Genomic DNA, 25,575 nt, shown 5'->3' with positions numbered 1-25,575 from the left:
AACACACACACACACACACATTTGGAGATTTAGAAAGAGGGTGAAAGTGGAAATACAGTAAAAATTTAGAAATTTCTTGTACTTCTACAGAATGCTCCCTAGCCCAGTACTATATTTTAAATTGCTTCAATTGTATTACTATACAGTATTCATAAGTTTTATAGTAAGCTTGGAGAAACCTTGATCTCTGTCACTCAGCTGCATAAAACTACATTAATGTATCATTTGTTTTATCATTTTTGTGCTATAAGCCTTAAACAAGAAAAATTACTTAAGAAAATTGTTCCTCTGTTGCATAATATTTTAAAACTTTTTCATTGAAGTATTAAGTGTACAACTCACTATCACAAAAGAACATAGCCTAGTAATCATTACCCAGGCCAAGATATTTGAGTAAAACAAAAGCCCCACTATGTCTCCTAATTATTACCCCTTTCCAAAATGAATAACTATTATAATAACATGGATGAGTTTTGCCAGTTTTGAACTGTAGTAAATTCACATAGTATATATTCTTTGGTTTCCTGTTTATTTCATGCATTGTTATGTTCATGAGTCATTTGTGTTGTTCCATGTGACTATAGTTCATTCTTTCATTGCTGCATAGTATTTCATAGAAATATGCCACAATTTATTCATATTAATGAGCATTTAGGCTTTTCAGTTGAGGGCTGTAGTGTTCTGAACTTTCTTGTCTATGCCTCTCTTCTAAGGTACATGTATTTCTGTTGGGTGTGTATCTAGGACTGGAATTTTTGGGTCATGATGTATGTGTATATGCGACTATATTGGATGGTGCCAGTTTTCCAAAATGGTTTTGCCAATTTTTATTACACTATGATTGTATGAGTTTCCACAATTCCACCTTCTTGACCAGTACTTGATATTGTTACTTTTTACCATTTCAGTGGTATTGGGTTTTGGTTATAATACATTTCTCTAATGATTAATGAGTTGAGCACTGTTTCATTTGCTTTTTGACCATTTGGAATGTCACTTTTGTTAAGTGTCTTTTCAAGTCTTTTTCCCATTTATCTGTTGCAATATCTAGGTATTTTTTTCTTACTGATTTTGTAGGAATTCTTTATTCACGATTCAAATCCATTTTTACTTGTGTATTTTGCAAATATCATCTTCCACTCTGAGACTTGCCTTTTCACTCTCATTAATGATATCTTTGGTCCAGTTTATTAATTGTTCTCATTAATGATATCTTTGGTCCAGTTTATTAATTGTTCCCTTTAGTGACTTCTTTAGAAATCTTTGTTATAGCCCAGGTTATTTCATCTTCTAGATTGTTTTTCCCTTCACAGTTAGATCTGCAGTTCACCTGAAATTGATTTTTATGATGAGGAGTTTGGGTCAGATTTCATTATTTTCCTTTGGGGAAATGTGTGCATATTAAAGTTTGAGAAACACTGTTGATTGGGGGAGGGCGGGGAGAGGTGTTATTCATTCTGTTAGTTACTGAGAGAGGTGAGAGAGGTGGGTAAAAAATCTGTCACTGTAATTATGGATTGGTTATTTTTACTTTCAATTTAGTGAATTTTACTTTTAATATTTTGAGACCATGTTATATGGTGTTAAAAAAAAAAGATTGTTATGTCTTCCTAGTAAATTGAACCTCGACATTATGGAGTGACCTTTCTCTACATTGATAAGTTTTTTTTCTTACTGTCTGTTTTGCCGGCATTAGCATTCTTTTATTAGTATTTTCAGGACTCTTTTTACTTAGGCTGATAATTGTTTTTATGTGGAGAATTTAGTCTGTTTACATTCAATGTCATAATTGATATATTTGGGTTTAATTCTGCCATCTCACTCATTGCTTTCTGCTTATCCCATCTATTCTGTGTTCCTCTTTCTCTCCTTTCCTGCTTTCTTTGAATTAAATATTATTATTTCATTGTTTACTCTCTGTTAGCTTTTTATACTTTATTTTACTAATCAGAAGTGGTTACTATAAAGATTAAAACCTGAATTATTATAAAAGTCCAATATAAGTTAATTTTTTTGCTTCCTAGACAGTACCTTAGAAACTTTAATTCCATTTACCCTCTCTGTGCTTATGTACTCTTGTTGTCTGTTTTTATTCTCTCTATATTTTAAATCCTATAAGACGATTTGTAGTCAGTATTCAGCTGGAGTTATTCACTTAATTACTCTTCCACTATTTTTCATTCCTTCCTGCATCTCCATTCTTCTATCTGGGATCATTTGCCTTGGACCTGAAGAATATCCTTTATTTTGATTAGTGCAGTTCACTAATGATGAATTTCCTCAGTTTTTATCAGAAAATTCTTTATTTTACTTTCACTTTTGAAAGATATTTTTCTGGGTATTCAATTCTAGATTAGCATTTCTTTTTTTTTTTTTCTCAGTCTATTGAAAATATTTCCTTGTCTTTTGGCTTCCATTTATTTCTCTTAGAGCTGCTTCTTTGAAAACATTGTTTTTCTTCCGCTAGCCATTTTTAAGACATTTTTTTGTCTTTGTTTACCATCAATTTTAGAATGCTTTGCTTAGGTGTGATTATAATTGTATTTATTCTTTTGGCTGTTGTAATACTTGAATCTTGATTTCTTTCATCAGTTTTGGAATATTCTCAATTATCTTTATAGGTACTGCTTTTGTCTCATTCTTACTTTCCTCTCTGTCTGGTACTCCAGTTACAGACATGTTAGTCTTTGTCATTGTGTCTCATATTCTTTTATGCTTTGCATTATGTGTGTATGTGGGGAGGAGTGTTGGGTGTGACTGTGCTTTATTCTGAGTATTTTCCAAATCTGTATTCTCTCTTCAGTCATTTCTATTATATTATTAAATATATCCATTGAGTTCTCACTTTTGAATACTGTATTTTTCAGTTTGAGAATTTTCATTTGATTCTTTTATATAATTTCTAGTTCTCTGCAGAAATTTTTAGTCTTGTCATTTTTCTTTGAATATATGTACATAGGTATTTTAAATAAAGTTGATAACTTCCATTACCTGTATTCCCTGGGGGCTGTTTTCTATGGGGTAATGTTTGAGATTTTGACCATATTGTCTTCTTTTTGTTTTATTATATGGCAAACATTGTATATTAAAAATTACAGATAACTTGAGACCCAAACTGATGTTATCTTCCTCTAAAACAGATTTATGTTTGCTTCAGGCAGATGATTTGTAGCGGTTCCAAATCGCTTAATTCAATCAGGGATTAAGATGATTTGAAGCTGGACTCCAGTCCCTGTAAGAGCCAGTCTGTTTCCTATTCATTCTTAGTCCTAGAATATGGTCCTTCTAAGTCAAGCTTGGAGGGAAGGGTTGCCAGTACCTCTTCCTTCTTGGCATTCCCCAAGCTTTAATGCTTATTAGAAAAACAATGCTCACGTTCTCAGTATCTGAATTGCTTCTTCTGGAATTAGTCACTGCCCTCTCTGGAATTACCTTCTCTAGAATCTCTTGGCCTTAATTCTTTACTGCCTTGTTAGTTCTCTGATGTTTTCAAACAAATGTGGGTATTTTCCCAGTGTTTTTTCAGTTCTCAGCAGGAAGGATGGTTAGAATTATTTTGTCTGCCATTTCTAGAAGTGGAATTCCCCATAATATATATATAGTATCTGCTAATTTTAAAGCTTTCATCTCCAACATTTGTATAGCATTTAGTAGTTTACAAAGTTCTTTTGTATACATTTTCTCATTTAATAAAGAAGGTATTAGTATCCCTTTATACAGATGAGAAAAATTTCTCAAAAGCAGGCATATGACTCAAGTTCACATCAGCCCAGTGACTGAACCAGTGCTCAAATTTAAATCTTCTAATAATTCTCAAGTCTAGTTTTTTTCTACCATACCCCAAGTGTGAACTTTTGTGTTTTACTCTTTATTGTTCTTGTCAAAGAAGAATGTAAATTTATGATTTTGCTTTGTTTTGTTTAAAAATGTGATTCAGCCTGATCCCACCTTTCCACTGATAGATTCAAGTTCTCAGAACCAGATTAGAAAACGCATCGTACTTGAAAAGTTGAGTAAAGTGTAAGTATGTAATTGTCATTCCACTTTACAATATTTAAAATTAACTTGGTATTTGTGGGTTCATAATTTATATTAATTTTTATCCTTGAGTTTTGAACAGTTTGAAAAATAATGTGAAAAGTTTACATGGATGTCTTTACCTGAGAAATTGAGGTTTTTAAGATATCCTGCCAAGGAAATATTGAAATTAAGTTTTGTGTGGAAGACACAGAAGTACATAATAAAGAGGAAGGTTGAGATTATGGGAGTAGAAGACTAAAGTCTGTCACTTCCACTTAATAATCAGTGAAGTCAGGGAAAAAAATATCAAAGCTAGACCATTTAAATACTGATTTGTGGTATATGTGTCACATCAGTTTCACGTGTGAATGAAACTTTATGAAGTTTTAACGGTCTGTTAACTCACTCTGCATACATATTTATAGAACCATTTCACACTCAGCAACTTAAGAGTTTTTGTTCAAGTCAACTTTGCACTTTAGTTTTAAACTTCCCATGGTGGAAATTATTTTTCTTGTAATTAGCCCAGTCATAAATGACATTTAAAAATTGTAATCTTGGTTTGTCTTTCAAAGGAAGTTTGAAAATCTTTTTCCCAGAGGTGTGAGGGCTGTCTTGAACTTTTCAATTTCTGTTTTCTTTCTTTAGCAGTAAAAATGTAAAGGTGTTTTCAGTCATTGTTTAAGGTCTGCATATGGATTAGGGGCACCTGGCTGGCTCTGTGGGTGGAGCATGCAACTCTTGATCTCACTCAGGGTTGTGAGTTCAAGCCCCATGTTGAGTGTAGAGATTACTTTAAAATTAAAAAGAAAAAAAGGCTGTGCATATGGAGTAGTCTTAATTTTGTAGTAGCAATGATAAGAAAAACATATCTTCTGGAAGCCTTAGTATTTTGAGCAGCCTACTCCTCTAAGTTTTACATTTTAAATAACTATTTAATATTTATTGAGTTCCTCTTATGTTAGGTTCCTCACAGATAATAAATCTGTTATTAGTTTTGCCTTTTATATGGTCCTCATACTTAGACATTTGTTTCTGTTTGATATTAGGTTAGAAAATAATAAAAGTCACCATGTGTCTGATTCATAGGACAAGATCTCAATCCTTGACTGTGGTTACACAGGTTTTGAAAGTTAGGTTGGATTATTGATACTTGTGTGTAATCAGTGGATAGGGATTTATCTGAAAATAGTTTTCTAGACTTTTTAGCTAATGAAAGTACCCAGTTTTAAATTTAAGACCCCATAGTTATGCTATTGAAGGAATTCTGTTTTTTTCTGGGTTTTGGCTGCAACAGAAAATGCCAGAGTTCTCACCAGTCAGAAACTAGCTTAACTGCCTCTACCTAAGTGCCATTATTACCTATGGAAAATCCAGACTTAGGCAAGAATCAAAGAATATGTCTGTATAATTAAATTATGTTTTAAAGGAAATCTAATTTTTTATTTTCAGAGTGCCTGGACTTGTGGGGCCTCTTCAGATCACATTAGGAGATATTTATGCACAACTGAAAAATCTCATCCAAACTTTCAGGTTGGTGTTAATAATGAAATTTTCCTTTTCAGTTATTTTAACTTCCTGTGATTGCCTTGCAGAATCCATAGAAAGACTGTGTTACCTAATGATCTATCACAACCACTAACTCAGGAAATGAATGGATAAACCCTGGCATGCTGCCATGGCCAACTGTTCCATCCTAGGAAATCCTGAGGGGGCTTGACTAATCAAAAGCATAGCTCCTGGCTGGATTTGCCCACACTGTTGTTGAACAAACTTGGATAAACTTGTCCCAAGAGAAGCCAATAACTCAAGAGACAGGAGTTTGGAAAAGAGAAAGAGAAAGATTTATTTTGGGTGCCAGCAGCCAGGAGAGGTGGCAGGCCGTAACAACCAGTCTCTCCACCCGCAAGATGGACACCTAGAGTTTTACAAGGAGAGGTTTAGGAGGGTCCGTGCAAGAGAGCAGGCAGGGAGCACATGGTCATGGGTCAGGGTCAGTATGTGCTCAGCCCGTGATCGTGGGCAGGGAAGGACACATGTGGGATGTAGTCTTCTAGGCATTCGTTTGCTATCAGGGCATTTCTGGTCAGGCAGTTTGGATGTTCTGGGGTATTGCAAAACAGCTTCATCAATGCCTCAAAGTACAATAAGAAATAAGCACATGAGTTTTAATTAAAACAGGAGCTATGTTAAGCAGTCTTGTCTAGTTCTGATTTTAACTGTTGGGGCTTTCTAACAAAGACATGAAAATGACTTACCTTTAGTGTCTTAGATCTAAGAATAGTGTTCTATTTTCTCCTCCACTAAACAGTATCTTTTATTAAATGCAGCATCTTCTTTGCTCCGTCGTTGATATAGTTAGTTTTGGATTGTTTATTGCCTAAAATTAAGGAAAATGATGTCTCGGACACAAAGGTGATTAGCCAGTAATATATTGAATCTTAGTGAATTAGTAGATACAGATCAGATGACCAGCACTGTGCTGCTATACACGATGGGCAATGCAAAAGAAGCATTATGCCTACCCTAAAGGAAAAACTCTCCTGTTAGAAAATAATTTGAACACAGTGAACAGTATACAACAGTGGGTAATTTAATATTGAATTGTGTGGAACGGATTTGAAGTGATAAGTATAAAGAAAGGAAGAAAAGAGAATATCAATTGTGAAACAGAGCAGTTGGGATTTTTCTAAAATTGTGAAGGTGAAAATATTCATCCGGGCTAAGACTGTGTTCTGTACCAAGAAGCATGAGGATAGGCCTCTAAATACTGTATCGGTAGAGGTGCACCAAATACACATTTTGGCCAAACGCCAGTGACCAAATATTAAAATCATTACTTGCCTGTGGCTAAAACTAGATAGCACCAACATTGAACAAACTTCTAAATTAGAAGAATTATTTCATCCAATAAATAATCAGTATGATTTATTGTTATCTACTGTAGTAATAATATTTTAAAAGTTTAAAATTACAGTACAAAAATAATTTCTTGACATTGTTAGGTGTTAGATTTCTCTTGTAGTCACTGTACTATATATCAGTAATACCAAATGGTCATTCACTTTCAACTAACACATTTAAAAACATCACTAACCGGGGCGCCTGGGTGGCTCAGATGGTTAAGCATCTGCCTTCGGCTCAGGTCATGATCCCAGGGTCCTGGGATCGAGTCCCGCATCGGGCTCGCTGCTCCTTGGGAGCCTGCTTCTCCCTCTGCCTCTCTCTCTCTCTCTGTCTCTCATGAATAAATAAATAAAATCTTTAAAAAAAAAAAATCACTAACCTTTTTGTATGCTACAAAGTGATTCAGGAAACTGTTTTTCAATAAGGTATGCACTAGAGGGATCTAGGATTCATAGTTTAGGCAAATCTCAAAAAACTTCATCCTCTGAAAAGGATCATTTGTACCACTTTATGTTTAAATATTTGGCCTTTTTAGATTCAAGACTATAGGCGTTGCTTTAAGACATCCTTGTAGAGTCTTTTGTTGTGAAGTTTGACTAAACAGAATGTGTTAGGGGTGTCTCAGTTTACTCTTTAACCGTTTTGTCTTAACATTTTTATTATTTTGATTAGAGATTGTATTGAGATTATTGCGTATCTATTTACATAATTAGATATTTTTTCAACTCATGATATTTTGAAGTGGTATTATGTTAAATTCATCATCACAAGATTCTAAGAATTCCCCAATAGGCCATTTTCTTGAAGATTTATAACTTAAATGGCAGTAAATAAGTAAAATTTAAACGTAGCTCTTAAAGCTCTTAAAGAACAAAAATTCAGGGGCGCCTAGGTGGCTCAGTCGTTAGGCATCTGCCTTTGGCTCAGGTCATGATCCCAGGGTCCTGGGACTGAGCCCCGCATAGGGCTCCCTGCTCAGCTGGAAGCCTGCTTCTCCCTCTCCCACTCCCCCTGCTTGTGTTCCTTCTCTCATTGTGTCTCTCTCTGTCAAATAAATAAAATCTTAAAAAAAAAAAAGAACAAAAATTCAATCAAGTCAGTTTTTAAAGATCTAATTGACTTTACTTAGTGGTTAATGAATTAGCATTTCATCTAACAAATGGAAGGATGCTCAGAGGGGTTGTACAAAATAGAAGGCATTTGTAGGCAGAAATGGGGCAGGACAAGGAAGTTATTAGAAAAAAAAAAGAAAGGATTGTTTCAGGCAAGGTCACCTTCCCTTAGAGGAAAAGGCAGGGGGTCTTCTCATGTAGATTACCTCCTTAGTGGTAATCAGGAAATCCCAGACTGATGGGTTTAAAACTCCAGATGCAACTACAGTTAGGTTAGGTGTAAAGTCTTGGTGGGTCTTAGCATAAGGGACTCTATTTTGGGGCCTTTTGTTCCTTTTTTAACAATAGTTATTTTCTAAATGTTGTGAATCCTAATATATAATAGAGTTCTGCAAAGATCGAATTATGATAAAATCTAATCTCTATTATTCTGCCCTAACATTATTTGAATTTATATAAACATTTTTTCCAAGATACAACATTCTCAAGAAAGTAATCTATTTAATGTATTTACCGTTTGTATTAACTGTTGATCTATTTTGCTAAATAATTAAAATTTTTTACTAATTGTTTTATACATAAAATTAATGGTTTTCACAGGCATCATTGATTACTGCACCATTTTATTTTTCTGACTGACAAAAACACATAAGGACATTTTTACTTCATCTAGAATGTTTAGACTTTAAAGTGAATGTTCAGGTAATAACAGTATATCTGAATGACATGATTGTTCTAATTACTGAGGTGGTTACCCTTATTAGATAACATGGAAACAGTGCAACTACAAGATCATTAATCACACACAAATATAAGAAACCTTGATGTTAATTATTTTTTAAATCTTTACTCTTTAGTACCTGCAGGTCAGAGTCTATAGCTTTAATAAAAATTGCTTAAATTGGCTTTGCTGCTGCTTTTTAGGAAAATGTCAGTTACTTAGAGTACAGAATTACCTCTGGTAAAATAACTCATGGGGTCTTCAGATTCTAGTAGGACAACTTCAGCAGGTATGTGACTATTTGTGGGCTAGGGCTTTCTACACGAAGTCTCTAAAAAAAAATGCCATATTGATGACAGGGACTAGTGTTGAGAGATCTTTTCAGTAGATCCTGGCAATGGAAAAGAGTTGACATAAATAACCATATCCTTCCCTTTGAAATGATAATCAATAATAGGAACTTGTAAAACAGTGATTCTCAAACCAGTTGTGCATCAGAATTACCTGGGGAGCTTTTAACAACTACAGATGCTTGGCTCTACCCCTAGGGATTGAGTTTCATTTGGTTACAGTTGGGTCCAGACATCAGTATTCTTTAAAAGCCCCCCAGGTGATTCTAATGTGCAGCCAGAGTTGAGAGCCTATTAGAACTTACACATAAAGCAGCTTTTTCAGCTCTTTGAAGAATCTTTCCCCTGTGAATAGAGCTGTCCTTTCCACTGAATTGCATCACAGTCATTTATCCAGAAATGTTACTTTGATTTACCTGCCATAGTGGTTCCATCAGAAGTTGCTTGGTAAAGATTTACTGTTATCAGTGTTGGGTCAAGATATTTTTCTAAATCTGATTTGAATTAAAATTATATTTTGACACAAGAAGATCTTGTGTTTTCCCCAGTGCCTGAAGCAGTGGTATAGAGCAGGTACTGAATACATTTTTTGCTGGATGAGTAAATGAATTCATGAAATCTTAAATTTGGGTTAACTTTGGGAGATTTGAGTATAGTAGAGTAGGAATTTCTTTAAAAAAAGAAAAAAGGAATTTATTTTTAATTGTTTTTGCCATTTTTTACATGCTTATCTTTTGACCTTTTTTGGTCATGTGCTAGATTCTGTTTGAGTTGCTCCAGACAAAGCAGTGAACAAAACAGACAAAAATCCCTTCTCTCACGGAACTAAATATTTAAGAACAATATATGTATTATCATTATCTGGTGATATGCCCTTTCCCTTTTCTCATTTCATTCTCTTCCTTTTTTCCCCAGAAGCAGGGAAAGGGGTTGGTACTGAGGAGGGGAAGATGGTTGTGATTTTTTATCTGTGACAGACTGGTCAGGGAAGACCTCATGGAAAAGATGCCATTTATAGAAAGATCTAAAAGTTGGTGAGGGAACAAGCCATCTTGTTGTCTGTGAAAATATATTAGGTACAGCAGGCCTGGTATATTCATAAAATATTAAGGATGCTAGTGAGGCTGGAGAAGTGAGCAGAGGAAAAGGTACAAAGAGATATGGTCAGAGAAGTACAGGGCAGGGAGTGGGTGTGGTATAGATTATATAGGCCTTATAGCTATGGTCATTCTTTCACTTTTACTCCAAGTGTGATGTGAGATGAAGAGCAATTGGTTGATTTTGACCAGAGGAATGATATGATCTCACATACATTTTTAACAACATCACTGTTGATTTGAGAATTACAGTAGATGGGCAGAGGCAGGAAGACCATTTAGGATGCTGTCTTGGTAATCTAGGCAAGAAATGAAGTGGACCAAGGTGAAAGCAGTAGAAGTAATAAGTAATTAAATTCTCTTTTGAAGATAGTTCCATCAGGATTTAATGACTGGTTAGACATGGGACATGAAGAGAGCCAAGGTTAACCACAAGATTTTTGGCCTAAGTAACTGGATTCTGGAAGGATTGCATAGCCATTTACTGAGTTGGACCTATCCGCAGGAGGACCTGGTTTTGGGGGAAGATGAGGAACTCAATTTTGGCTGTAGTAAGTTTTGAGATGCCTATGTCAAGGAGACCATTAGATATAGAAGTCTGGAATTCAAGGAAAAGGTTCAGGTTAGAGATCATAAATATGAGAGCTATCAGCACATCGTTATCTAATATTTAAAGCTATGAGCACCAAGGGAATGAGCATATAGAGAGGAAATGAGAGAACCAAGGGTAGAGGCCATGGAGATACCCAAATCAGAAGGTTTGAGAAAGAGTGCCAGTGAGAGGGAGGGAAATCAAGCAGGTGGAAGGCAGGTAAAGAAAGTGTCCCAAGGAGAAAGGAAGTATTAGTTGTCTCAAATATTGCTAATCGATTAAGATGAGGACTGAGAAATGTCCATTGAATTTGGCAACATGGATGTATTTTGTACATTTAATCCTCACAAGAACTCTACAAGGTAGGCAGTACTGTTGTTCCTGTTTTATTGAATTTTTAAAAAGTTTTACAGCTGTTGAATGTGTCCCAAGTATGGCCAAGTGACAGATCTGAGTATTGAACCCATATGTCTGTCACAACTTTTAACCACTATAGTGTACTTTATATCATCTGGACTTTTTAAAATTTTGTAAAACATTTTTAACTATGGGAAAAATTCAGATTAATGTAATAAAGATATGCATGTTCTCTACTCAGAATTAATAGATATTAATATTTTGTAATATTTGATCCAGATGTATTCTTTAAATTAAAATATTAAAGTTTAAGTCACTCATTTAGAAAAAAATTAATTGAATGCCTCCCTTGTTCTGGGTGTTTGGAATAAATAGGTGAAGAGAAAGGACTTAAGATGGCAGAGTAGTAGAGGACTCTATGCTTGCCTCATCCCTTGAACACAGCTAGATAAATATCAGATCATTCTGAACACCCAAGAAATCGATCTGAAATAAATAGGTGAAGAACATATAGATTCCTGCCACAAGCCAAAAAAACAAACAGATAATAAACAATAACTATATGTTAGAAGGTGATAGTAGATGGGTGCCTGGGTGGCACAGTCAGTTGAGTGTCAACTCTTGGTCTCAGCTCAGGTCTGATCTCAGCGTTGTGGGATGGAGCCCCACGTTGGGCTCTGCGCTCAGCCTGGAGTCTGCTTGTGTTTCTCTCTCCCTCTCTCCCTCCCCTCCCACACTCTTTCTGAAATAAATAAAATAAATCTTAAAAAAAAAGTGATAACTGGAATAGGAGAAGGAAGAAAAATGTATAGCTGGATAAGGGAGTCAGGAATCTGGGGCTGGGAAGTGGAAAGAAGTTTCACTTTTTTTTTTTAATATTTATTTATTTGAGAGAGAGAAGAGTGCACGTGTGAGCAGAGGGAAAGAGAGAGAATCTCCAGCAGACTTCCCACTGAGCATAGAGCCTCACACAGGGCTCGATCTCACCACCCTAAGGTCATGACCTGAGCCAAAATCAAGAATTGGACGCTTAACCGACTGAGCCACCCAGGCGCCCCTAGAAGTTTCACTTTTTAATATGGTGGTCCAGATAGGCCTTATTGTGAAGGTAACAAGAAAACTTACCTGGGGAAGATAGTTTCAGGCAATGGAATAGCCAATGCAAAGGCCTTGACATGAATTCCCCTTTGTTCCCTTTCCCAATCCATTCTCCTTTCCTCGCCCTGAAGCAGATGATACTGTGAATTTGATATGTATCTTTCTAGTCTTTGTTTTTATACTTCTCCTCATGTGTATCCATAAATAATACTGAGTATTGTCTGTTCTTGAGTTGTATAAATAATGTGATACCATACTTGCTGTCTTTCATTCAAGTTATGAGCAAAATATGTTGTCTAGTTCATTCATCATTTTGACCTGTTTAGTATTCTGTAAAAATGCCACAACTTATGATTTTTTTCCTATTACAAGCACATTAATATCTTTATACATATTTCCTTAAACATAAGTGAGAGTTTGTTTAGGGTTTATATCTAGAAGTGAAATAATAGAGCTATTCATATGCATTTCAGCTTTATTAGATACTGCCAAATTGTTTGATTGCTTACATCAACAAGTGTGTTAAAAATACTATTTCTTCATATTCTCACCAGCCTTTAGTACTTTTTTTTAAGATTTTATTTATTTATTTGAGAGAGAGAGAATGAGAGATAGAAAGCATGAGAGGGAAGAGGGTCAGAGGGAGAAGCAGACTCCCTGCTGAGCAGGGAGCCCGATGTGGGACTCGATCCCGGGACTCGATCCCGGGACTCCAGGATCATGACCTGAGCCGAAGGCAGTCGCTTAACCAACTGAGCCACCCAGGCGCCCAACCACCAGCCTTTAGTATTATCAGGATTTTATTTTTGCCAGTGTGGTGGAGTGAATTATTGCTTTTATATTAGTTTTCTAGATTACTAGTGAAATTAAACTCTTGTTCAAATGTTTACTGACATTTCAACTTTCCTTCTCTGTAAATTGCCTGCTTACATCCTTTGTCTATTTGTTTATTGGCTGGGGTTTTTTTAAGACTATTTTTTTTAAGATTTTTTTTTTAATTTATTTTTATTTATTTGACAGAGAGAGCACAAGCAGAGGGAGCGGCAGGCAGGCAGAGGGAGAGGGAGAAGCAGGCTCTCTGCTGAGCAAGGAGCCCGGTGGAGGGCTCGATCCCAGGACCCTAGGATCATGACCTGAGCCGAAGGCAGCCACTTAACGACTGAGCCACCCAGGCGCCCCAAGACTATATTTTAAGAGCAGTTTTAAATTCATAGCAAAATTGAGAAAAAGGTGCAGAGAGTCCCTGTAATACTCCTTGCCCCCACATATGCATAGCCTCCCCCATTAGCAACCTCCCAACCGGAGTTACACATTTGCTGCAGTTGATGAACCTACATTGACAACATCATTGTCACCCTGAGTCCACAGTTTACATTAGAGTTTACTCTTGGTATTATATAATCTGTGGGTTTGGATGAGTGTATGACATGTACCTATCATTATAGTATCATACAGTATTTTCACTGCCCCAAAGCACCTCTGTGCTTCACCTATTTGTCTACTTCCCCACCACCACCCCTGTTCCACAACCCCTGGCAACCACTGATCTTTCTACTATCCATAGTTTTACCTTTTCCCAAATGTCATATAGTTGGAATTATACAGTATGTACCCTTTTCAGACTGTCTTCTTTCACTTAAGTAATATGCATATAAAGTACCTCCATTGGGATGCCTGGGTGGCTCAATTGGTTAAACATCTGCCTTCAGCTCAGATCATGATCCCAGGGTCCTGGGATCAAGTCCTGCATCGGGCTCCTAGCTGAGCAGGGAGCCTGCTTTTCCCTCTGCCTGCAGAACCTCCTGCTTGTGCACGCTCTCTCTCTTTCTCTGACAAATAAAAATCTTTAAAAAAATAAATAAATAGGGACACCTGGGTGGCTCAGTCAGTTAAGTGGCCACCGTCGGCTCAGGTCATGATCCCAGGATGCTGGGATCGAGTTCCACATCAGGCTCCTTGCTACACAGGGAGCCTGCTTCTCCCTCTGCCTCTGCCACTCCCCCTGCTTATGCTTATTCTCTGTCTCTCCCTCTCTTTCTGACAAATAAATAAATAAAATCTAATAAATAAATAAATAAGTATCTCCACATCTTTTTGCAGTTTGATAGCGCAAAGCTTTGGGCCTGAATAATGTTCCATTATCTGGATGTACTACAGCTTATTTTTCCATTCACCTACTGAAGGACATTTTGGTTGCTTCCACGTTTTGGAAGTTGTAAATAGAGCTGCTATAAACATCTGTGCACAGGTTTTTTTATAGTCATAAGTTGTTGACTCCTTTGGATAAATACCAAGGAACATGATTGCTGATCAGATGGTGGAATATGTCTAGTTTTGTAAAAAAAGCACCAAACTCTTCCAAAGTTGCTGTACTATTTTGTATTCCCATCAGCAATGAATGAGAGTTCCTTTTGCTCCACATCCTTGCTACAGAGCCAAACATTTGACCATGTGATGATGATGTCAGTGTAGGTTTATCAGTTGTAGCAAATGTATGACTCTTGTGGATGGATTTTGATTCAGCATTTGATTTTGTCAATGTTCGGGATTTTGGCCATTGTGCTTGGTGTATAGTAGTATCTCATTTTCGTTTTAAATTGCAGTTCCGTTATGAGATATGATATGGAACATCTTTTCATCTGCCTATTTGTCATTTGTTTATCTTTGATGAGATGTCTGTTAAGGTGTTTGGCCCAGTTTTTCATTGGGCTGTTTGTTTTCCTATTGTTAAATTTTAAGTGCTCTTTGTCTATTTTGGGTAGTGGTCCTTTATCAGATATCATTGGCTGTCTTTTTTTTCTTAGTGATTTATATCATTTTTTTTTATTTAGAGCAGTTTTTCCAAATGGTTTCTGAGAAACTAAGTTGACTACAATGTATTTTGTTGTCATCAACTGCTAAGTGATAGAATTAATTTCTGGTATTTTAAAGCTTTTTGTTTTTTTATTTAAATTCAGTTAATTAAAATATAATGTATTACTGGTTTAGAGTCAGAGGTCAGTGATCCATCAGTTTTACATAATACCCAGTGCTCATTATATCACATGCCCTTCTCAATGTCCATCACCCAGTTACCCCATCCCTCCCACTCCCTCCCCTCCAGCAGCCCTCAGTTTGTTTCCTGTGATTAAGAGTTTCTTAGGATTTGTCTCTCTCTTTGATTTTGTCTTTTTTATTTTTTCCTCCCTTCCCCTATGATCCTCTGTTTTGTTTCTTAAATTCCACATATGAGTGAGATCATATAATTGTCTTTCTCTGATGGACTTATTTCACTTAGCATAATGCCCTCTAGTTCCCTCCACGTCATTGCAAATGGCAAGATTTCATTTTTTGATGGCTGAGTAGTATTCCATTTTATATATATATACCACATCTTCTTTATCCATTCATCTGTCGATGGACATCTGGGCTCTTTCCATAGTTTGGCTATTGTGGATGTTGCTGCTATAAACATTGGGGTGCAGGTGCCCCTTCAGATCATAAAACTTTTTTTGTTAAAGACCTAGTCTTATAATTTATTGTCAACTTTTATTTCTGTAAATTATGGATTATGACATCCCTTCAGTGCCTGCTGCCAACGTACCACAAGGTAGGAAGGTGCAAAAGATGAATTAAAATCAGAAATTGCTTATTAGCTTGTTAGCTTTAATGAAAAATTTGGGGAAAAATACAGAAGATATGGTTACAGGGAACTGTGTGTGTATTTTAATAAACCATGCAATTTAGTTGCCCGTATTGTTCCTATATTCCCATCCTAACAGTAATATTGTTATAAATATACAGAAGTGGGGCTGGAACATGTTCTTTTGAGATGGTCATTATCAGGTACTGAAGATCAAGCCACAGTATTCTGCTGACTCCTGTCAAACAAAAAAAAATAGAAAATAGTGCTCTTTGACACATGATGTCATAAAATCTGATTTTATGTAAAAATAGATGGTTTATGTATTTCAATGTAACAATCCTTTGGTAAACTTTATCTTCCTATCTTACAGATTAACAAATAGAAATATTATACACAAACCTGCAGAGTGGACCTTAATTGCTGTGGTGTTGCTGTCATTGTAAGTACTCCTTCAGATTTTAACTCTAAATACTAAATAGAATTTTGACTGAGGAAAAACCAAGTTATTCATTGATTTTATAAGCATCTTTGGAAAATGTACCTCTATTTTGTGCCTTACTTTCCTTTCCTATGTGATGAAATAACTTTCATGTAAAGTGATATGCCGGTATTTTGTTAAGCTTTAATTATTCTCTACCTTTTTTGCCATCTTTTTGTCTGAGGGCCTTTTTCTTCACAAATATTATTTGTTATCTTTTGAAAGAGGAGAACATCTCCATGTGGAATATATGTGGAATAGTCCTTTAATTTCATTTTTAACAATGCATTTTTATTAACATTGAATAGGTCTCATTATTTTATAACTGTAGTTTTACCAACATATTTAATGCTATTTCATTTTTTTTCAACATACTATTCATAGCTTTAGGAATGTTTTAATTTCCAAACTAATATACATCTTTAAAATCAAACAGATATAAAGGAACTATAAAGTAGATACTTACTACACAAGCATATATAAAACATTTAATACTCATTCACCTTTTAAGAAATCACTAGTGGTTTCCAAAGCTGTCTTTCAATAGGGTTAAAACCATCTAGTAAGTGTTGTGTTTTTCAGCTTGAATTGCAAGTCTTCTTTTGAGGACCATTCATTACTGCATTAGTGTTGCTACTTGCTGCTTGTTAGGTCATTGAAGCCCATAGGACACTGAATACTTACTGGACACTCACAGGTCAAGAAGTGTTACGAGCCAACCTCATAGCATCTCCAGCCCTGCTTTCTCTTTCTTTGATATTTCTTCAGTCTGACATGTTACTCTGGCTTCACTGTCCCAAGGAAGGCTGTTCTGGGAGGCATTAGAGTAGGCTTCAGTGAGCCAGCATCTGTGTCACCCAGCCAGATACAACTCACATGATTCATTAAATCAGAACACAGAAAATAACTTTACTTGAATGCCCTGATATAAATTTTTTATCACCCATAAGAACAAATCTTTTGTCATTTCTACTATTCAGTGTTCCAGTTGAATTGGTTATTTGTGAAACAGATCTTATTAATTTTTTAGAAAGTTCTTTCCATTTTATGAAATTTGTAAATATTTTGGTCACTAGCAAAAAAATATATCAGTATCTCTGCTCACCCACCATATCCTATGCCTGCCAATAAACCCTCATAGATAACTGTTAAACTGTACTTCTGCAATTCATTATACTAAAGAGGAAGTAACTTTTTTGGTTGACAAGTCACAGGCCTGCGCCAAGCAGTAATCTCAGAATCTTGCTTTCTAAGCCAGTAACTGGAAGTATTATCTTAATGAGCAGCTGCTTACTGAGGACACATGTTAGGTCCTACTTTTTTTTGTATCAAACTCTGGACACATCTTCTCCAAAATGTATAGCAAGGAACAAAAAAAGTATAGAAAATGAAATAATAAAGACTGCCATTAAAATTTCAAATGATTATGCCACACAAAAATAAGCTTTTAGTGTTTGATTTTAATAAAGGCCCCCATGTGACACAAAATATTGAAACCTTTGCTGATCCTTTTAGGCACTATTTGACTTCCCTAACTTTGGATATAGTTTAGGGAACCTCTTATTTCAAGGGTCAGTGACCCATAAAAATAGTAACTTAATTGAAGTTAAGAAACAAACTGCACACATCTTATTTGTATTGCATGTTGCACATTACGTGGTCAGTCTTGAGGTAGCAGTAAACACTGACTAGTTCCTTTTGTCATTCACCTTGAATCCTTTTCTTTCATTATATATTAACCCCTAGCTAGATCTGTCCATCTTTCTCCTGGTCCTTGGTCCTTTTGATACCTGAACAACTAAAATACTGTAGAGTTAGGGCTCTTCTGGCTTCTTTTAAAATCATTGGTCATTGTAGACACCAAGTCAGCTGACACTTTCTTGGTTTTTGCTTTTGAAATATTTTCTCATAATTCTAACTTGCCATTAGCCCTCCTTGCAGGTTATTCCTGATCCCTTCCGTTCTGTATTTGCACCTTTATATATTCACTAGCTGAATCCCCTTATTCTTTGGTCATCAGCTTCTAAGACTTTGTCTCCTGTCCCAGTATTATTTTATTTATTTCCTCTTTTCTCAGAAAGTCCCCTTTAGCTTTTCATATTTCTTCCCCCAAAGACTCTCTGGCTCAACTCATAAGCCCCTTCTTTCTCAGCCTTGTCCTTTTAATATCCATATTACTTTATGAGATGGGGATAAAATTAAAATACTTAGTGAAATACTAATCCCATTGACTTCTCTAAAGTATAATTTTACTTTGTATTTGCACTCCTCTACTACATAGTAGTCCAGAAGAATGAAAGAGGGCTGATTCTTCAACTTTCACATCTGTACTCTTACTAGTAAATAGGTGTTTCTGTAGCAAATCATCTTTTCCTCGTAACTTCCCTTGCAGTTTCACAGATGTATTAACATTAGAAAAATTTAAACCACAATGTGTAATCTGTCCGTGTATACTGATGGGAATTTTATACCCATATAATCTCAGGAAGGAATTGATCAAATCAAATTATATACTTCATCTTTGCACACCCAGTGAAATACACTTATATGTAAAAATACATCATGATCTATTCCCATTTCATTTAGATTTCTCCATATGCCTTGAATGGCCAATATGACTGCAATGTTTATGGATATTTATACTTTATACTCAAACCTTAAATAGTTGTCAAGAGCACGCAGAAAGACCTTTTAAATCAGAGCTTAAACAGTATACATTTATTTAGCAGTGAAGGAATTAATTTCCCTTTAGTCCCTTCATGTTTATTTAATAAATGTTATAATTAGCAAAGATTCTGAAGTACTCCTTACATAGAACATCTGTAATACTAATAATTGACTCAGTATTATTTTGTTTTGTTTTAAAGATTCTATTTATTTATTTGAGAGAGAGAAAACAAGCAGAGGGAGGGGTAGAGGGAGAGGAAGAAGCAGACTCCCCACTGATCAGGGAACCCGACACAGGGCTCAGTCCCAGGACTCTGAGATTATGACCTGAGCTGAAGGCAGAGACGTTTAACAGCTGAGCCACCCAGGTGCCCCTTTTTTTGTTTTTTAATAACTCATTAGAAATGCAGTAAAGTAGCCTGGTAATTGGTGTTACTGCTTAAGCACTTGCTTATAGTAATTTTTTAGCTTAGTTGAACTTTATCAGACTTTACTCTTACATACTATATGTTGAAATAATACAGAGTTGAATCTGATTTTCCCACAAAGTAATGCTCTAATACTAGGCTCTTTCCATAGTCTTGATGCATGATTTTTTATAAAGGTGTGTATAAATATAGAGACAGTCAGCTATAAATATTTTAGTGCCTGTATACTCTATTGTGTAAGGCTAGTTAATGTATTTATATAATTTTGATGTGTTTATATACCAAATTAGCAAGCATAATAATTAAAGTACATTTTGTGATGCCTCCTCATAATGTATCATATTTGTTTTTATATTCCTCATAATTCTCATCCTACTCCTAATACAAGAAAAACAGACACTGTAGAATCAATTTTCATCACGGTCTTGGTACTCAGTAGTTTCTTTGAGAATATTTTGACTGGTATTCTGAGAAGATTTTATAGCCATAGGACACCCCCATCAGCTTGATCCCTTTTCTCCTTTTCCTCTTCCCTTTGTTCTTAGTCTTCCCAGTCTTCTTTGAGCTCTCATTATACATCAGCCTGTAACACAAGAGGGAACTATGTTGACCGAAAGCTGAGAAATCTAGAGAAAGGTCCAGACTAGCAGCCAAAGAGAAACCATATAGAGGGCTATGGAGAATTAGATTAACTGGCCTAATTTACTTTATGCACAGCCCACATGCCAGAAATGGAAATCCGTTTCCTCACTGACTTTTCATGTTTAAAATGTAACTTTTCCACCCAAGCTAACCTTTGTAAATAGCCACTACTTTGCATTATGACAATCTCTGGTTAATTGTAGCATAGGAGTTGAGTGTCTTTTAGTAGGTAGCCAGAGAGAGGGGTAAATGTTGTTCTGTGGGAATGATTTGATTATCTAATGAAGGAGATGAATACTTCGTATTACTTAGAGAAGGTAGAGAGTGACTTGTGGTAGTCTAACATGGATACATGCTATTCCTAGTTTTATGCCCTTGGTGTTCTCTAATGGAAAGCTTTCAAGATCATCTCCAGAAATGTCTGCTTTCATTTTATTTATCTGAACTGTCTGTTTCCAGTGAACTGTGGCCCACTTCCTAGGCAGAGACCATGCAATAGTTTATTCCCCCTAAAAGCTTTCAGTATTCCCATTGTTTAGGGAAGAGCATGTTAAGTCCTGAGAAATGGTATTTAAACAAGCTCAACTTGACCATGATCACTAAACAAAAGCCGTCACTGGATATGGGCAGCCACTTTAGGTAACCATCATACAGACACTCAAGAGAGTCACTTCCCTAGGGTACTAGGCATGACTAGAAAGATGTAACTAAGGCTTTTTGCCTTAGCAGGTTGTTTTTTTAGCCCACCCATCACTAATTTCCTTAGAGAAGTTTGTGAGCATACCATGAAAAATGAAGAGATGGTTCCTTAGAAATTTATTGGTTTTCAGAAGTATTCTAAGGCCTTCCTTCTAACATTCCAAATTTGGTTCTGAGTAGCTGAGACCATAATGGAAGATCATTGAAATAACTTTTTTATTTTTCCTTATAATTGTGGGATTTTTTACATTTAATTGAATTTTTATTGAGATACAAATTCATATAACATGAAATTCACCATTTTAAAGTGGACCATTCACTGGTTTTTAGTATATTCACTATATTATATAAGGGTCATAACTGTCTAATTCCAGAACATTGCCATCACCCCAAAAAGAAACCTATCTATTAGCTTAGTCCCAATTTCCTCTTCTTTCAACCCCTGGCAACCACTAATCTACTTTCTGTTTCTATGGATTTACCTATTTTGAACATTTCATACAGATGGCATGATATAATATGTGGCCTTTTGTGTCAGGCATCTTTCACTTAACATGTTTTCAAAGTTCATTAATGTTGTAGCACATAACAGTACTTCATTCCTTTTTATGTCTGAGTAATACTCCATTTTCTGGATATACCACATTTTATTTACCCATTAATCAGCTGATTGACATTTAGGTTGTTTCTAGTTTTTGGCTATTGTGAACATTTGTGTACAAGTTTTGGTATGAACATGTTTCAGTTTTCTTACATATATACCTGAAAGTAGAGTTACCATCAGATGGTAGCTTCTTTGTTTAATCTTTTGAGGAACTGTTAGCCTGTTTTCCAAGGTGGTTTCACTGTTGTAAATTTCCACTGAGGGCTCCATAGATTAAACTGTAAAGGTCTTCTCTTCTTACCTCATACCCAGTAGTCATTTTAGAGGCTTATATTTGCAGTTTTTCCAAAACTTAAATATGCCTATTGTGAGTGATTTTATACCTTCATGGACTTGTAATATCAATTTGTTATGTTCTAGGAATTTCTCAATATGCAAAATGATTACTTATGACCCCCCGCCCTTTCAGAAAGACCATAGTGTTGAATTATAAGACCATATAAGTTGAATGTCTGAATCATAACAAGTGTTTGTGTTTTTTTTTTTTATTTCTCAGTATCCATAAAATTCCTCTTTTTGTTTGTTTTTTCCCTTGTGCAAATCTTGGATTTGTTTATCCTATGTTTACTATCACAGTACCATTGTCATAGTGAAGTTTAAGTATTTGTTTACTGAGGATTAAATAATAATTCGATTATTTCTAACCCCCCCATACTTATTGCTGAGAGTTTATATAAGAATATTTTTAGGGGCGCCTGGGTGGCTCAGTTCATTAAGCGGCTGCCTTCGGCTCAGGTCATGATCCCAGGATCCTGGGATCGAGCCCCGCATCGGGCTCCTGCTCAGCGGGAAGGCTGCTTCTCCCTCTCCCACTCCCCCTGCTTGTGTTCCCTATCTTGCTGTGTCTCTCTCTGTCAAATAAATAAAATCTTAAAAAAAAGAAAAATGTATTTTTAAATTGAAGTAACTTTGGAAATCCAGATATTTTCTAAAGAAAAAAATACTTGTTTAAATTTTTAACCAAGGCCAGTGATTTTTTCCCCCTCAGAATTCCTCATATTTTTGACAATTTTATAATGTTAGTGTTTTTAACCACAAGTAGTTGAGAGTCCCCAACTTAAGGCCACAATACATATTAAAGTCACCAAGGATCCTCAACACAAAGGTGTTCCTCATCTCCAGCAACAGTGGCAGCATTGGTGACTTGCAGGTAGCAAGCAGCACTGGGCCCTTGACAGTCACAGCCTTGACTTGAGGAGTCAGTCTCTGTATCTGCCAATGACATTTTCACATCCTGACTGAGCTCACTGAGACAGGCCTGGGGAGGCTAGGAAGCTAGAGACTCAAGGGCATTGTTATCCCCAGCCTCAGGGTTCTGCACGGTAAGATTGAGATAATGGTGCATATGGACACCACTGGTTGGTTCCATTTCAACGTAGAGCATTGAAAAAAAAGTTGGAGCCGCTATTCTGAGAGAATTGTTACATAGCAACAATTATGAAGAAAGGCTTTTCCAACTCTCATCTACAAAGCTGCTCTTATAGATCTGTCATAAGCAGGATTTAGATATAAAGTTTAAAGTCACTACAGCCCAGCCCTTTAAACAAACCTATGTGTAATATATCACTACAAAGTGAGTTACAAAGAACTTGTTTGCTTTGAATTAGAAATATCAATGGAAAGCATCCCGGCTTCCTTATTAATAGGTAATCCTAAAGCACTAAATACAAACATTATCAGGGCATAAACCATCTGTTATAAGAAAAACATTTTATTTTATTTGGCTAGCATAGTCTTTTGTAATCAAAGTTTTTATCTCCCTTTCCTAGATAATAGTTATGAAGTAGAAAGCCCATAATGACATACTTCTTCATGGTACCTTCTTCTTTTCTACTTTATTTTTCTTAGACGTCCTTAATAGTAATAGCCTCATATGCCTCTTGATTTGGGGACTTTAGCTTTGTGTCCAGGATAAAAGTAAATGCAATTTAAATGGATGTAAATAATTTTTATTAATCATTACAATACTTTTATTAAATGTAATTCCCTTACCTCTAGCTATGCAGAGGCCTCTTAAAACCCTAAATTCTGTCTCATTCTGGATTATATCCTGTTTTTTTTTTTCCTTTTGCACTGGCAGTGTAGCCTTGAACAGGTTTCTTAACCTCATTTTGCATTATTTTTCTTGTTGGCAAAAGGAGGGGTTAGACTGTATCCAGGTTAAGTCAACTTAGTAGTGTGAATTCAACTATGAGATGTTATAAGTAAGAAGTTATTCAAATGCAGTATGTAAAAGGCTAATGAAAGAGACAATAAGGATGAGTATATTTAGCATAAAAAACAATTTAGTTTTGCTGATAAAGAACCATGGTGACTCTGCCCGAGTATTAGTACTTAATGATCTTAGTCGTTAAGCTTGGCAAAGAAATGCACTGAATGATACGGCTAATCTAGTCACTCTTTCTGTGGAAAGATTACAAAGTACTAATAGAAGTCAAGGGGAGAAACACCCTCAAGATTCCTTTGTTGTCTTTCTACTACAGACTGACATTATATTAGCTGACATTATATTGCACTCCACATCAAAGCTGAGGAACCTGCAAAAGGAAGCAATGGAGTGATTTAGTACTTCAGTGTTATACTTAGAGTGGTGGAGAGCAAAATAAAATGTGTATGTTGATTGTTTTTAATGTAAAAATACGGGGGGGGTTGTGGGGAGGGTGTTTTTTATTTTTTAGATTTTATTTATTTACTTACTTGATGAGGGAGAGAGCACAAGGGCAAGCAGGGGGAGCAGCAGAGGGAGAGGGAGAAGCAGACTCTCCAGTGAGCAAAGAGTCCTATGTGGGTTCAATCCCAGGACCCCGGGATCATGACCTGAGCTGAAGGTAGACGCTTAACTGACTAAGCCACCCAGGCACCCTGTAAAAATATGTTAAAACTATTTTGCTTACAGAATCCTCACTACAATCTGTGGACCTCTTTTCCCTCTTCTACATTATTTTTTACATTTTATTCTAGGAATAAGTCTTGTCAGTGAATAGGGATGTCTAGAAAGCTGCTCATGTGAATTTTAGATTCTTTGTTCAGATCACATTTAAGGAAATTTTTAAAGTGGTTCTAGAATAACATTTTCCTTTTTTACTTCCTACTTTTTTTTTTTCATTCACTGAGGAAAAGATCTCAAATGTTCATTTATAAATCTTCTTTAAACTAGATATGGTAGAACGCCTGGGTGGCTCAGTTGGTAAAGCGTCTGCCTTAGGCTCAGGTCATGATCCCAGGGTCCTGGGATCAAGCCCCGCATCGGGCTCCCTGCTCAGCGGGGAGCCTGCTTCTCCCTCTGCCTGCCGCTCCCCCTGCTTGTGTTCCCTCTCTCTGAGAAATAAATAAACAAACAAACAAACAAACAAACTAGATATGGTAAGACAACCTGAGTTTCTTCTCTGAGATAGTATCATCTTGTTGTTAGCTAAAGGATTTAAGTACCTGACTTGTAGCTCTGATTTTTCTTCTAAAGAGTTGGTTTAGTCTTTTTTTGTGTGTCTCTAAACGATGCCATGAAAATCAACGTAAGTAGAACCCATATATGCCAGAAAAGGAAATGAGACCCACACTTTGTTGTAGCATCATAACTATAAATCAGTGTAGAAGCTGGCATCTACACAATAATTAAAAAGCCTCCAAATACTTAGAAATCTGAATTTAAAAATAGACAACCAAGGTGTATTGAGCAGGTGCTCTATACGTAAGACTGTATTTTAGGCACTGTGGGGGATACAAAGATTAAACAAAGCCTCTGAACTCAAAAGACTTTACAGCCTGCTGGATGTTGAGGAAAGGGGGAGATGAATGTGTGCACAGGTAACTACAGTAAAAAGTTAAATATATCAAATGGCAAAAAAAGCACAGACTATTGGGAATTTCAGAGAAGCAAAATATCTCGACCAGAAAGATTTAAAAAAAAAAAAAAGAGGGTTTTACAGAAGTGGGGTTTGTGATTGACCCAAAGGATAGAAAGGGTTTAAAGAAATAGAAATGAAAGGATGAGGGCATTCTGAGGCGCCTGGGTGGCTCCTCAGGTCATGATCCTGGGTCCTGGGATTGAGCCCCACGTCTGAGCAGGGAGCCTGCTTCTCCCTCTCTCTCTCTCTTTCTGTCCCTCTCCCTGACCTGAG

General features: G+C 36.0%; 1 protein-coding gene and 1 long non-coding RNA gene across 4 annotated transcripts in view; one reads left to right on the top strand and one right to left on the bottom strand.

Moving 5' to 3' along the window:
* Positions 1–25,575, top strand: part of RPAP2 (RNA polymerase II associated protein 2) — a 74,468-nt gene that overhangs the window by 24,155 nt on the left and 24,738 nt on the right. The window contains exons 9-11 of one of the 2 annotated variants that reach the window (XR_003208419.2): positions 3,963–4,020; positions 5,473–5,553; positions 16,250–16,307. Coding sequence is in view for 1 of the 2 variants with exons in the window: in XM_025872183.2 (XP_025727968.1) it covers positions 3,938–4,020; positions 5,473–5,553; positions 16,250–16,318 (233 nt within the window). In the remaining variant the exon portion in view is untranslated. Of the gene's footprint in view, positions 1–3,937; positions 4,021–5,472; positions 5,554–16,249; positions 16,319–25,575 lie in introns of those variants that run through there. The other variant, XM_025872183.2, reaches the window with a different exon arrangement.
* The window catches only part of LOC112824673 (uncharacterized), a 78,073-nt gene continuing 71,465 nt past the window's right edge, over positions 18,968–25,575 (bottom strand). For both annotated transcript variants that reach the window (XR_012379360.1, XR_003208488.2), the window contains exon 6: positions 18,968–20,035. This is a non-coding gene — a long non-coding RNA (uncharacterized lncRNA). The remainder of the gene's footprint in view (positions 20,036–25,575) is intronic.

The sequence above is a fragment of the Callorhinus ursinus genome, unplaced genomic scaffold (genome assembly GCF_003265705.2).
Source record: "Callorhinus ursinus isolate GAN/ISIS: 27379988/994484 unplaced genomic scaffold, GSC_fseal_2.0 scaffold9, whole genome shotgun sequence".
In the NCBI taxonomy this organism is placed as follows: domain Eukaryota; kingdom Metazoa; phylum Chordata; class Mammalia; order Carnivora; family Otariidae; genus Callorhinus; species Callorhinus ursinus.
The sequence above is the reverse complement of the archived record's forward strand: the minus strand, read 5'-3'. Positions and strand labels throughout refer to the sequence as shown.